Source organism: Oryx dammah, unplaced genomic scaffold (genome assembly GCF_014754425.2).
Source record: "Oryx dammah isolate SB20612 unplaced genomic scaffold, SCBI_Odam_1.1 HiC_scaffold_22, whole genome shotgun sequence".
Classification (NCBI taxonomy): domain Eukaryota; kingdom Metazoa; phylum Chordata; class Mammalia; order Artiodactyla; family Bovidae; genus Oryx; species Oryx dammah.
The window spans coordinates 36,010,117-36,023,463 of NW_024070206.1; the positions used below are offsets into that span (position 1 = coordinate 36,010,117).

Genomic DNA, 13,347 nt, shown 5'->3' on the forward strand with positions numbered 1-13,347 from the left:
GCCCTGACCTTCCTTCCTATGGCCTGTGCTGCGCCGGCCTTGCCTCCCTCTCTTCAAGATGCTGGCAATCCCTTCTGGTAGACTTCCCCACCCCCACCTCCTGTGTCTACCCCCCTTCATCCTCTGTCTACCACATTCTTCTGAAAAACAGTTTGGACCAATTACTCTCCCTTAAAAACTTTCCTTGTTCTCACTGGCTGTGAAAATGGCCCTCAGTTAGACTGTCCCTTTGAATCTGCTGCCGCTTCTCCTAGCCTGTGGGAACACAGGAGCGGTTGCCAGTTTGTCTTCAGGGAAGGCCGAGCAGCTCCTCAGGGGGCTCTAATATGCAGCCAGGGTTGATGACCACCTGCTGGCCTTGGAGATGACCTTCAACCCCCTCAGAGTTGTACCCCAAGCCTCTCACTATCACCAGCTCCCTGTCACCTTCTGCTAAATCTGGCATTTACTCTGCTTGAATGACTCCTCCTCACCCTGAAATGCTCACACAAAAACCTCTAGGAAGCCTTTCCTGATTTTTCTCAAGTACAAGTCTTCACTTGCCTTCACAGAGAAACTCTACCATCTCTTTTGTCACTTAGCCCTTACATTATAATGACCAGTTTGAGCATCTTTCTCTTCCTCTCCACTAGGAAACACTTGAGTCCACCAAACCAGTCACTGCCAAATTAAAACTCAAATCTAGATCTCATAACTTATTTTCAGTTATACTCCAATGTAACCAAAATGAACATTTCCTTATCCCATCACCCTTAAAAAATTTACTAGTGAATGAAAAGAACTATCCTGGGATATCTCTGGCCTTGACTTGTGCCACTTCAATATAAGAGTCAAAGAAATAGTGAACACATAAGACCATAGGAAAATGGTTCTATGGAGAGTTGGTGGGCCACACTCTCACTGCTTTACAGAAGCCTATGTGCCAACCAAGTTTAGTAAGATAATTTGTCGTCTCTGAATTTTTTAAAGTCAGGAAAGATATTACTGCACGAGAATATCCACTGCACAGAATTCACTATTCTGTGAGTGGATGTAGCTACCATTTGCAGGAATGTATTGTAGGCTGTAATTTGTTCAGTCCTTACAACAATCTGATGAGGTAAGAGGTTTTTTTTTTCTTTTTCAGAAGTAAATAGTTGAGGATCAGAGATATTAAATATTGTGACCTGAGTCACACAGCTATTACGTAGCAGAACCAGGATTCAAACCAAGCAACAACAACAAATTTGGAATTCTTTCCACTGCATCACACAGCCTAAAGAAACTGTAAAGGTGTTTTGTTAGTCTTAAAAGAAGTAACTGTGCTTCATAAGTATCAGTCACCAAACTGAGGTTTCATAAGCGAAGAATTCTGAAGGACCCTCATCAGAGCATTACAATCATCTGTGAAACCGTTTTGCTGTATAGAAATAAAGGATTCATTCATAGCACATAACATAGAGTTCTCTGGTCCTCTTACCTGATCATATTTTTGTGACACCTCTTTCCTTCTATTTTTATTTTTACTCTAGTCTCTAGATTATGAACAAGTACAAAGCATGCAACTTGGTATCGCCGTCAAAAACAAAGCTGAATTTCACCAATCTGTAATCTCTCAATATCGAGTCCAGTCAACCCCACTCATAGTTGAAGTAATAAATGTGAGGGAAGGAATTACATTCCGTCCTTCTTCCAAGACATTTACTGTCCAAAAAGGCGTAAGTAGTAGACAGTTGATCAATTACGTCCTGGGAACCTATCAAGCCATTGATGAAGACACTGGCGAAGCTGCCTCATTTGTTAGGTGAGAATAATTTAATATCTCGTTATTCCTTGATGAAGTTTAATTTTATTGAAGTATAGTTGGTTTACAATGTTGTGTTCATTTCTTATGTACAGTAAAGTGACTAAGTTATACAGATATAATCTTTTTCATATTCTCCATTTCAGTTTATCACAGTATATTGAATATAATTCCCTGGGCTGGACAGTAGGATCTTGCTGTTTACCTTGACTAGTTTTAATTTATAAACTACTGCAAAATAATATCTAAACTACTCTATGCCAAGAATGTAAAGAGATATAATGGTAACCAACTCAAGGACCTATATAACTCAAGAAGAGATGTGCTATGAGCTAAGGTAGCATAAGTGAAAGTGGAAATGAAGAATGACAGCTTGTCTAGTGAGATCTAGAAAAAGTGTCATGCAAACTTTCAATTGAGCCTTAAAAAAGTAGAATTTCACCAGAAGACCATGGTGTAGTCAGACATAGAACAGTACATACAAAGCATGGTGCCTAAAATAATAAAACACCATGAAAAGTTGCTGCTATAGTATAAAGAACAAGGACACAGTTATTTTACTGAGCAGAGCAGAAAATTTAAAAACCAGGCTAACATATTCTTAAGGCTTATGAAATACTCCTTGTCTGGGCTAATATGTTAATTTTCGCTGCTTTTTAAAAAACATATTTCAGAGTCTTATGAAATTACATTAAATATAAGTAATTTTCATTAAATAGACAACATTCCATGTTTGGAAAAAAAACTTACTGTTTTCTGTTACATAACAGATATGTCTTGGGACGTAATGATGGTGGTTTGCTAACGATTGATTCAAACACTGCTGAAATCAAATTTGTCAAAAACATTGATCGAGACGTTACTTTCATAGTTAACAAGACAATCACAGCTGAGGTTCTGGCCATAGATGGTAAGAAAAAAATATTATTCCAATTGGCATTTCTTTATGAATAGATGCTTTTGATTACTAACATATTACCTTTATCACTGCATGCATATGTGCTAAGTCACTTCAGTCATGCCCAACTCTTTGCAACCCCATGAACTCTAGCCCACCAGGCTCCTCTGTCCATGAAATTTCCCAGGCAAAAATCTTGGAGTGAGTTGCCATTTCCTTCTCGAAGGGATCTTCCTGACCCAGCGATTGAAACTGTGTCTCCTGCGTCACAGGCAGATTCTTTACCACTGAGACACCAGGGAAGAAACTTTATCACTAGATAAAGTTGATCACCTTAGGGGCCTTGGGTCTTAAGTCTGAGGTGGCTAAATCTAGGCAACGACTGAGCATCCTAGCTTCTCACTGGAGTTCGTTGGACCAGTGAATTATGGGTTTAGTCCTACTGTTTGCTGTGGTTGGCACAAGAATTTCTTGATTTGAGAATGTGGACAAGGATTGATACAGAAAGCCTATCAGGGAAGCTCAGCTCAAATGTGAGGTGCCTTTGTGAGTTACTTACACACAGAGTGAGTTACTTACAGAGACTTATATGCTTATATCATAGAACAGGAAAAATCTTCTGAAAAATCTTCTAAATGAAGCACCTGGTCAAAGCACATTGACTATGTGCTTCCCTAAGTGTAAAATTAATTTATACTCAAGGCAATTTCAGCAAACATAAAAATAAAATAAAAAATCATATTATCTGGAAAAGCAGAAAAAAGCACTAAGGGAAAGAAGAGAAGTAATTCTTAATCCCACCACTGAGAGATTTTATATCTTGGGTAATAAAAATAAATCATAGTTTATTCCAAATACTTTGGCTCAAGCTTTAAAAGCACAAATCTTCCACATAGTCTGGGCTCGTGCACTAGAATATATTTAATAAACCTATTATTTTCATGTTGATTTTATTTATAATCAGTGGAATTTATCACCTTAAAGGTCTTGGTTCCAATCACATTGAATTAATAGCTGATGCTACTAATTAAGGTGGCTAAGAGGTAAAGAATCCACCTGCTAATGCAGGATTCCATCTGTGGGTCGGGAAGATCCCCTGGAGAAGGAAATGGCAACCCACTCCAGTATTCTTGCCTGGAGAATCCCATAGACAGAGGAGACTGGTGGGCTACAGTCCATGGGGTCACAAAGAGTCAGACATGACTTAGTGACTGAACAACAAGAAGCTACTAATTAAAGACAGCAGCCAAGCTGATAATTAGATTTCCTTTTAACAAGGTACAGAAATTGGGTGACATCTTTTTATTTGCAAGAATAACAGACACAATTTCATGAGTACATACACTAATCTGATGCACACGAGATAACTTTTTTCTAATATTTATTTATTTACTTCTGGTTGCACTGGGTCTTCTTTGCTGTACCCAGGCTTTCTCTAGTTGCAGCAAGCGGGGGCTACTCTCTAGCTGCGGTGCACGGGATTTTCATTGTGGTGGCTTCCCTTGTTGCGGAGCACAGGCTCTCAGCTTCAGCAGTTGAAGCATGAGGGCTCAGCAGTTGCAACTCACAGGCTTAGTAGTTGAGGTGCCCGGGCTTAGTTACTCCACAGCATGTGGTGTCTTCCTGGACCAGTGATCAAACCCATGTCCCCTGCACTGCCAGGTGGATTCTTATCCACTGTGCCACCAGAGAAGTCCGTGCATGTGAGAGAAATTTTAAGGGCTTCTTTGTTTCTTTATTTTGCACAACTTGCTCTTGTATAGTTCTCTAACTCTAAAATGTTATTCTTATAGAAAACACTGGTAAAACTTCTACAGGCACCGTAATTGTCTATGTACCTGATTTGAATGAAAATTGTCCAACAATTGCCCTGGAAAAGGAAGTAGTCTGTAGTTCATCACCTTCCGTGGTTGTCAGAGCTTCACCACTGCAAAGGGATAAATATGCTGGCCCCTATCAATTTTCGGTGGAAGGGCAAAGCGTAAAACTTCCAGTTGCATGGAGTATCTCAGGAACAGATGGTGAGTAATTGTAAAGCTGCTTCCACAAATGAAAACTGCTGCTTTTCTATATTTCCAGAAGGTTAAGAGGGAGTCCATTTGGGAGTAGGTCCTTTCCAAGAGTAATTTAAAAAATTCTTTGCAATGAAGATGATGTCCTATCCTCATGAATTTCCTCTGTCTTCAGAAAAGGAACAATATAAGATATTCAGTTCAGTTCAGTTGCTCAGTCGTGTCCGACTCTTTGTGACCCCATGAACTGCAGCATGCCAGGCCTCCCTGTCCACATCACCAACTCCCAGAGTTCACTCAAATTCATGTCCAATTTTAAAAATTCTTTGCAATGAAGATGAAGTCCTATCCTCATGAATTTCCTCTGTCTTCAGAAAAGGAACAATATAAGATATTAGCACTATTTAAAAATTTCTGTTTTTCTCATGTGGACTCTAATTATGGATATTTTTATATTTTCAATTTTTTATCTGTATCTCCTCAGTATACCAAAATAAATAAATAATGAAAAGATTACAGTCAGGCACCTATTTTACTGCTGAGCTATTTAGACTTCTAAATACATAAACTTCTCCTAACTGGCCAAGCTGTCAGCAGACATGAAATACTGGAGGGGTCAGCCTGCTCAAGGTTGTCCCTAGTCTGTCACTAGTCAGGAATCTTGAAAGCATGGTAGGCTGAAATTCTCAAACTCATAAGCCAATGGGCAAGAGTTAATCCATCCTTACTTTTCTCCTAACTTTTATCATGCTAATTTCACATTTCCTATGTTTTCCAGGAATCTCATAGAAAAAGCTATTAGACATAATAAGAATCTTCTCTCTTTTTAGATTTCATAGGGACCAGCAGGGCTTCCCAGGTGGCTCAGTGGTAAAGAACCTGCCTGCCAAGCAGGAGACACAGGTTCAATCCCTGGGTCAGGAAGATCCCCTGGAGAAGTAAATGGTAACCTACTCCAGTATTCTTGCTTGGGAAATGCTATGAACTGTAGGCTGCCAGGCTCCTCTGTTGCAAAAGAGTTGACATGACTTAGCGACTGAAAAACAACAAAGGTGGCCATTGGGCCACTTCAAGTCCTTTGTAAATGACCTCATCTATCACTTGCTCTTTTCTGAAATAATGTATACCCAACTGAACCCCAACAGCCCTCATAACTGCTCCAGTCTCACCCTACTATTTGTGACAGTGATGCGCCAACTGTGGCCCTATTCACCCAAAACAACAAGTAGTTTTAAGAGCCGGAGACACCTTGTCCTACCGCTGATGTGTTTGACGGTTCCCCTACAGCTACGTCCGCACTCCTCACAGCCCCACAGCCAGTCTCTCCCGGAGTGTACAGAATCTCCGTCGTGGTCACGGACGGTGAGGGGAGGCGGTGCGAGACACCAGAGAGCTTGACCCTGGAAGTCTGCCAGTGTGACTACAGGGACATCTGTCGAAGTGTGTCTCCGACCAGCAGCCCTGATAGAATGAGAGAGGGGCCTGGGATGGGGGCTGCCGCCATCGGCCTGCTATTCCTCGGCCTTTTGCTGCTGCTGTGTGAGTATGCCACGGGGATGGTAGCATGTGCATGGACAAAGCATCTCTGCAGTTGTTTCAGAGGCAGAGCTCACAGGGTGAGGTGGGGGTGGGGGGTGTGCGGACATTTTCAGGAAGAACCAGAAATGCTTAAAGTTAACATGTGCCTTGCCAACAATCTATATTTATAATACAGCAGAGCAGGTCGTGTATGTTAGACATATAGAAACCAGCACCAGAGAATCAAAGAAAGGCGAAAAGAAAGCACAGTCTACACACTGCCTGTAGTGTTCATGATCAAAATAATGACTTTATCCAAGATCGCAGCACTTTCTAAAATATCTTTTCCCTCTACAAGTCTCATGAAATTCTAAAATATAATAGAGTCCTGACCAAAAAAATTTAGGAAGAAGTCTAAGATAGCATAAGCTTTGAGCTTTACAATGCATATAAATATATCGCGCTTTGAGAAGTTGTTGCTTAATCCAGAATTGCCTCAAAACAGCTTTTCACCTGAAAATACACTCCTTTAAGGCTCAAACTTAATATGATGAAGTTTACTGAACACATTAAGGGAATTTACATACATGTATTTTTTTCCTCTTTCTTTTTTATGTTTTTAAATTATGAAAGTATGATAACACATTTACAGGAGAGAGTTGGAGAAAACAAAGTTATTTGTATTTAGATACACATGTTTCTGTTATAGTTCCACTACATATGACAATTATTTTTTAAGTAGGTAAATGAAGATTTTTAGAGTTGCAATATCAAACTCTCAAAAACTAACAGAATGTACAGAAATGTAGGATAGAGTAGACCTGAAAATCGCTATGAACCAATTCAACATAATTAAGATTCATACAATTTTCACACAATAGTAGGATACAATAAATTCTATTCAAGTTCCCATAGACTATAAACTAGGAGACACTGGACCATACCCAGGGATATAAGACAAGTTCCATTCCGAGAGGGAGAGTTGCTGAGAATATCTGAATAAAAGACCAACATGATCTTATTTGTATTTTAGAAAGATAACACTGACAGCAGTGTGTACTGCAAATTAAAAAGGGAAGAACAGTTAGGAGGTTATTGTAATATTATAGCTCACATGGGATGATGGAGGCCAGGTTTTGAGCCACGGCATAAGACTGGAAAGGAACGAATATGTATGCGAGGCACAGGTGGAGTAAATGGAGAAGATCTGGAGACTAATGGATAGAATGAATGGATGAGAAGTCCAGATGAACCACTGAATTCAGTTGCTACTGAAACCATTAAATGAAACTGAAAATATCAGACGAAGTGCAGATAAGTAGGGTGGCAACCATAAATCTGATTTTGAAATGTTGAATTTTGAGGTACAGATATTTCCTCTAGACTACTATGCATTTGAGATTGTGGCTCAGGATGGCAGTCAAAGGAAATATACTGTGATATTCCCACAGTCATATTTGCTTCATGGGATCCTACCATTTGCAAAAGATCATATCTTGAATCTTGTGGACAGAACATATACATGTTTCTGTGGAAACACAGTCAACACTTTGAAAAACTTTGTCTGGATGCGTATATAAAAATTGAATACATATTGTACATACAATGATCAACAAGACTTCTAAAAGACTGTTATACTCATCTAAAAATACTGACCATACATATATATATTCATCACTTTTCAAAATGAATTTGCCCACTTAAAATATTCAACCCTTCCCATACATTTAATTAAGTCATAGAATTGAGGATGGCAATAAAGAAAGCCTTTAGAGGTATCACTTATATGAACATTATGTTAAATTCTGAGAAAATGTGCTTTGTCCAACTTATTTTATTTTATATACTTGGCCTAATTTTTTCATCATGTATTTACATATATATATATATGTAACTGACCTAATTTGTATAACTGATGTATCTCATTCAAACAATATTGGGGAGTCCTCATGGCACTCAATACCACCCTTTATCTTCATTAACTCATAATCCTCACAACAATCTATGATACTATATATCCTCCCATTCTTAGGATAGTTAATGGAGGCAAGAAAAGATGATGTAATTTGTCCAGCTGGTGAATGGTGAAGCCAAAATTCAAACCCTAGAAGACTGACTCCAGAGACTATATACTCTTAAACCCCTCACTAAGCTGCCAGTAAGTGAAAGAATTCAGACTAGGATTCAGTGTCTTCCTTCTGCAGGGCAGGACTTCCCTCATAGCTCAGTCACTAAAGAATCTGCCTGCAATGCAGGAGACCCAGGTTAGAGTCTTGGGTCGGGAAGATCCTCTAGAGAAGGAAATGGCAAACCACTCCAGTAAACTTGCCTGGAGAATCCCATGGACAGAGGAGCCTAGCAGGCTACAGTCCATGGGATCACAAGAATCAGACACAAACTCAGTCGGAGACAAATATCCAGCAAGCAGGGCAGAGGTGGAGGTGGGGTCATCAGCCAGCCAGCCTGGGAAGTGTTTCATTTCTCTCTTGGCCTATTAGCCTGAGAATGAGGCTAATCTTTATTGCCAAGATGTGACCTATCTGCACAGAAAGAATGACAATTACCCAGGCAGGAAGGCTCCTCCAAGCTAAGGATTCCTAAGTCACCATTAAGACTGTAATGATATTAGATCATCAGTTGCAGAGGGAGTTTGTAGGTCAATGGTTGTTCTATAAAGAGATGTTTAGAGACCAGATTACCATATCATTATAATGCCCACCTAAAATCTTGACTATTCAGGTGTGTATTCACCCCACATCATATACTGAGCTTCAATATGTACAAATAAAAGTGATAATAATAAAAATATAGAAAATAATTGAGGAAATGAATGACCACTTTTATCATTCATCAAGCAGTGCCTCCTTTAAGAAAATATATAGGTCACAAGAATAATCTGATCTGTCTCCTTCAGTTTCATAATTATGTGAAATTTTAGTATGCTTAGTGTATAAAATTTTACCTTGTAGAAATTAATCTTGCTTCCTATTAGATTTTCCATAAGCATTAAAGATACTGTATTTCTCTGTAATGTTTCCAACAATCTCCCTGTCAAGTCATTTCCAAGTGAGTCAAATGTTCTGATATTTTGTTTTCCTTCATACCAGTGGCTCTCCTCCTGCTGCTGACCTGTGACTGTGGGGCCGGTCCTATTGGGGGAGTGACCGGTGGATTTGTCCCAGTGCCGGATGGTTCAGAGGGAACAATTCACCCGTGGGGAATCGAAGGGGCCCAGCCTGAAGACAAGGTGAAGATCCACTTTATAAGACATTTACTCCACTCATACAGAGCAAAATTCAGTTTACATGCTAGATAGAAAAGGGGGTAGTGGGGTATAAAAAATAAGACTCCTGACCATCAAGGACCATCAAGTGCTGAAATGAACGGAGCCTTTTAGGATCTTAGCTCTTCAGATGTCACATCACAAAAATGGTTACTCCTGTAAGAATTTGGAAGTCTTGTAATGTCTCCATTTAAAAGGGAGAGTATTTCACTTATATTGGTGAAATCTGGTTAATTTTTAAATATATTTTTTGCATATTGTTTGTAGGAAATCACAAATATCTGTGTGCCACCTATAACTGCCAATGGAGTTGATTTCATGGAAAATTCTGGTAAGTGAACATCAAATTTATTTTTGAACGGAACAATGGGTTAAATAAGAAATATTAAAAACTAAGAAATGTTCTAAATTCTCTCCTTAATAATTTGTGCTCGGATGGAGGCGGCGAGCCAAAAAAAAAAAAAATAATAATTTGTGCTCATACTGAGATATTACCACTGAAACAGGGTTTCAATGAATCGGTTTACTCTTACTATACCAGTCAATTTTGTGACCTAGTTCTGACTTCAATAAGTTCATTTGTCTACTGATATCACCATTTTTACTAGCAGATTTGTTATATTTCTCCAAACTTCAGTAAACTGAAGTATAGGTCTCTGATAGTTGATTACTAATTTTTTAAAAAGTTAAGGATTTTACATATATAGAAAAATGTAAAGGAGAATATAAAACACACTATGTACCCACCATCCAACTTGCCTATTTACACTGGTGATATTTGCAGTTAAAGTGCTGTGTGTACCCTTCCTAGATCTTGTTGCCCTTCTTTCTTCCCCAGAACAGGAACCTGATTTCAATTCAATAACCAATTCTTGTATTTAATCATGGGTTTCCCTGGTGGTTCAGTGGTAAAGAATCTGCTTGCCAATGCAGGAGATGGGAGTTCGATCCCTGGGTCAGGAAGATCCCCTGGAGCAGGAAATGGCAACCCACTCAGTATTCCTACCTGGAAAATCCTTTGGACAGAGGATCCTGGTGGGCTACAGTCCATGGGATCACGAATTGTACACGACTGAGCAACTAAACAACAACAATGTTTAATCGTAATGGGACAAGGATCGCTTGTGTTGTCATATAGGTGAAATTATTTATTTCTTTAGTTTACCAAACAACTATTTCATTCGTCTTATCTCAGTACCACACTAAGGTGTAAACTAGAACAAGAAGCATGCTAAGTTGCTTCAGTTCAGTTCAGTTCAGTTCAGTCGCTCAGTCGTATCCAACTCTTTGCGACCCCATGAATCGCAGCACGCCAGGCCTCCCTGCCCATCACCAGCTCCTGGAGTTCACTCAGACTCACGTCCATCGAGTCAGTGATGCCATCCAGCCATCTCATCTTCTGTTGTCCCCTTCTCCTCCTGCCCCCAATCCCTCCCAGCATCAGAATCTTTTCCAACGAGTCAACTCTTCGCATGAGGCGGCCAAAGTACTGGAGTTTCAGCTTTAGCATCATTCCTTCCAAAGAAATCCCAGGGCTGATCTCCTTCAGAAAGGACTGGCTGGATCTCCTTGCAGTCCAAGGGACTCTCAAGAGTCTTCTCCAACACCACAGTTCAAAAGCATCAGTTCTTCAGCACTCAGCCTTCTTCACAGTCCAACTCTCACATCCATACATGACCACTGGAAAAACCATAGCCTTGACTAGACGGACCTTAGTCGGCAAAGTAATGTCTCTGCTTTTCAATATGCTATCTAGGTTGGTCATAACTTTTCTTCCAAGGAGTAAGCGTCTTTTAATTTCATGGCTGCAATCACCATCTGCAGTGATTTTGGAGCCCCCAAAAATAAAGTCTGACACTGTTTCCACTGTTTCCCCATCTACTTCCCACGAAGTGATGGGACCGGATGCCATGATCTTCGTTTTCTGAATGTTGAGCTTTAAACCAACTTTTTCGCTCTCTTCTTTCACTTTCATCAAGAAGCTTTTTAGCTCCTCTTCACTTTCTGCCATAAGGGTGGTGTCATCTGCATATCTGAGGTTATTGATATTTCTCCCAGCAATCTTTCTTCCAGCCCAGCATTTCTCATGATGTACTCTGCATAAGTTAAATAAGCAGGGTGACAATATACAGCCTTGATGCACCCCTTTTCCTATTTGGAACCAGTCTGTTGTTCCATGTCCAGTTCTAACTGCTGCTTCCTGACCTGCATATAGGTTTCTCAAGAGGCAGGTCAGGTGGTCTGGTATTCCCATCTCTTTCAGAATTTTCCACAGTTTATTGTGATCCACACAGTCAAAGGCTTTGGCATAGTCAATAAAGCAGAAATAGATGTTTTTCTGGAACTCTCTTGCTTTTTTGATGATCCAGCGGATGTTGGCAATTTGATCTCTGGTTCCTCTGCCTTTTCTAAAACCAGCTTGAACATCAGGAAGTTCATGGTTCACATATTGTTGAAGCCTGGCTTGGAGAATTTTGAGCATTACTTTACTAGCGTGTGAGATGAGTGCAATTGTGCAGTAGTTGCTTCAGTCGAACCTAAATCCCCTATGTCTCCTGCATTGGCAGGCACGTTCTTTATCACTAGCACTACTTGGGAAGCCTATAGAACAATAAGATCTAATGCCTAATATTCAAGTTGTTCTTAATTCCATGCTTAGCAATAGATTGTTTTTAAATGTCCAGCCTGAAAAATCTACATAAGATCACCCCCAAAATCTAACTATCTGTCTTTATCAGCTACCTTAATCTTTATTTGCTTCTCCCATTACAATATTTTGAATTCTCTAGGAATAACAGCTTTCCATGAAAATGCAGTATAAAGGTAACAGGCAGAATAGTCACAGCTCATTAAATTTTCATCAGGCACTAAGACACCTAATTAGCATTGGCTAATTTGCATGATTACATTATGTATGTTTCCTCTTTGGTTTCCATATTGAGCCAATATGACAGCTAAATTACAACTTCTTTTTCCCTGAAAACAAGCATCACATTAGAAGCCTTCCATGGCTGTGCGCTGAATATTTCATTTATACTTTTCCATTTCTGGCTGTTGTCACTGAAAATCTTTTTTATTTTTTTAATTGATATGTTTTCAGAAACAATACCTCTCTGAAAACAATACCTTCTGTTACTCCCTCACCTCCTCTGTTACTCTCACATTACAGACTGTGGGGTGTTCTTCTCACCTTGAGTCATAAAATTGTATTTTCTCCCACATGCTGGCTTTACTTGGCAGGTGCTCTTGGATATCAAAGATCAGTAAAAAACAAAACAAAACAAATCACAGCATGAGATGTTACAGCACTTTCTCCCCTGTTTTTAGAAGTCTGTACAAATACATATGCTGGAGGGACGGTGGTAGAAGGAGCTTCGGGAATGGAACTGACCACCAGGCTTGGAGCAGCTGCAGGATCTGGGGGTGCCGCAGGGTTCGGAGAAACCACTGGTCTGAGCAACTTTTCCATGGGGCAGTCTGGGACAATGAGAACAAGGCATTCCACGGGAGGAACCAACAAGGACTTTGGGGAAGGGGCGATAAACATGAAATTCCTGGACTCCTACTTTTCTCAGGTAATCTGATGGAAAACTCTGTGGCTTTGTTGTCTTGTTTACATTAGAGAGCTTTCTACTTGACTGAACTTCGGTTTTACAGTTCGGTTCTTTTGCAGCTTTTTAAGACAAGAAAAAAGAGGTAAAGGATCCTTGTTAAAAATAACAAGGATAACCTAAGGTGGCTGCCAAAGTCTGGCTACTGGTCAAAAGAAAGAAGGGATGGGTAGACACAAAATGAGAGAATATGGCACCTCGTTCCTCCCACTGAGATAACAACAAAAAACAAAACCCTTTGC

General features: G+C 39.8%; 1 protein-coding gene across 2 annotated transcripts in view; it reads left to right on the forward strand.

Annotated features, from left to right (window-relative positions):
* The window catches only part of DSG3 (desmoglein 3), a 35,086-nt gene that overhangs the window by 16,117 nt on the left and 5,622 nt on the right, over positions 1-13,347 (forward strand). Inside the window, exons 9-15 of one of the 2 annotated variants that reach the window (XM_040264797.1) lie at positions 1,512-1,783; positions 2,554-2,693; positions 4,475-4,702; positions 5,981-6,232; positions 9,319-9,458; positions 9,762-9,825; positions 12,825-13,069. In XM_040264797.1, coding sequence (XP_040120731.1) covers positions 1,512-1,783; positions 2,554-2,693; positions 4,475-4,702; positions 5,981-6,232; positions 9,319-9,458; positions 9,762-9,825; positions 12,825-13,069 — 1,341 coding nt within the window. Of the gene's footprint in view, positions 1-1,511; positions 1,784-2,553; positions 2,694-4,474; positions 4,703-5,980; positions 6,233-9,318; positions 9,459-9,761; positions 9,826-12,821; positions 13,070-13,347 lie in introns of both variants that reach the window. The other variant, XM_040264796.1, reaches the window with a different exon arrangement.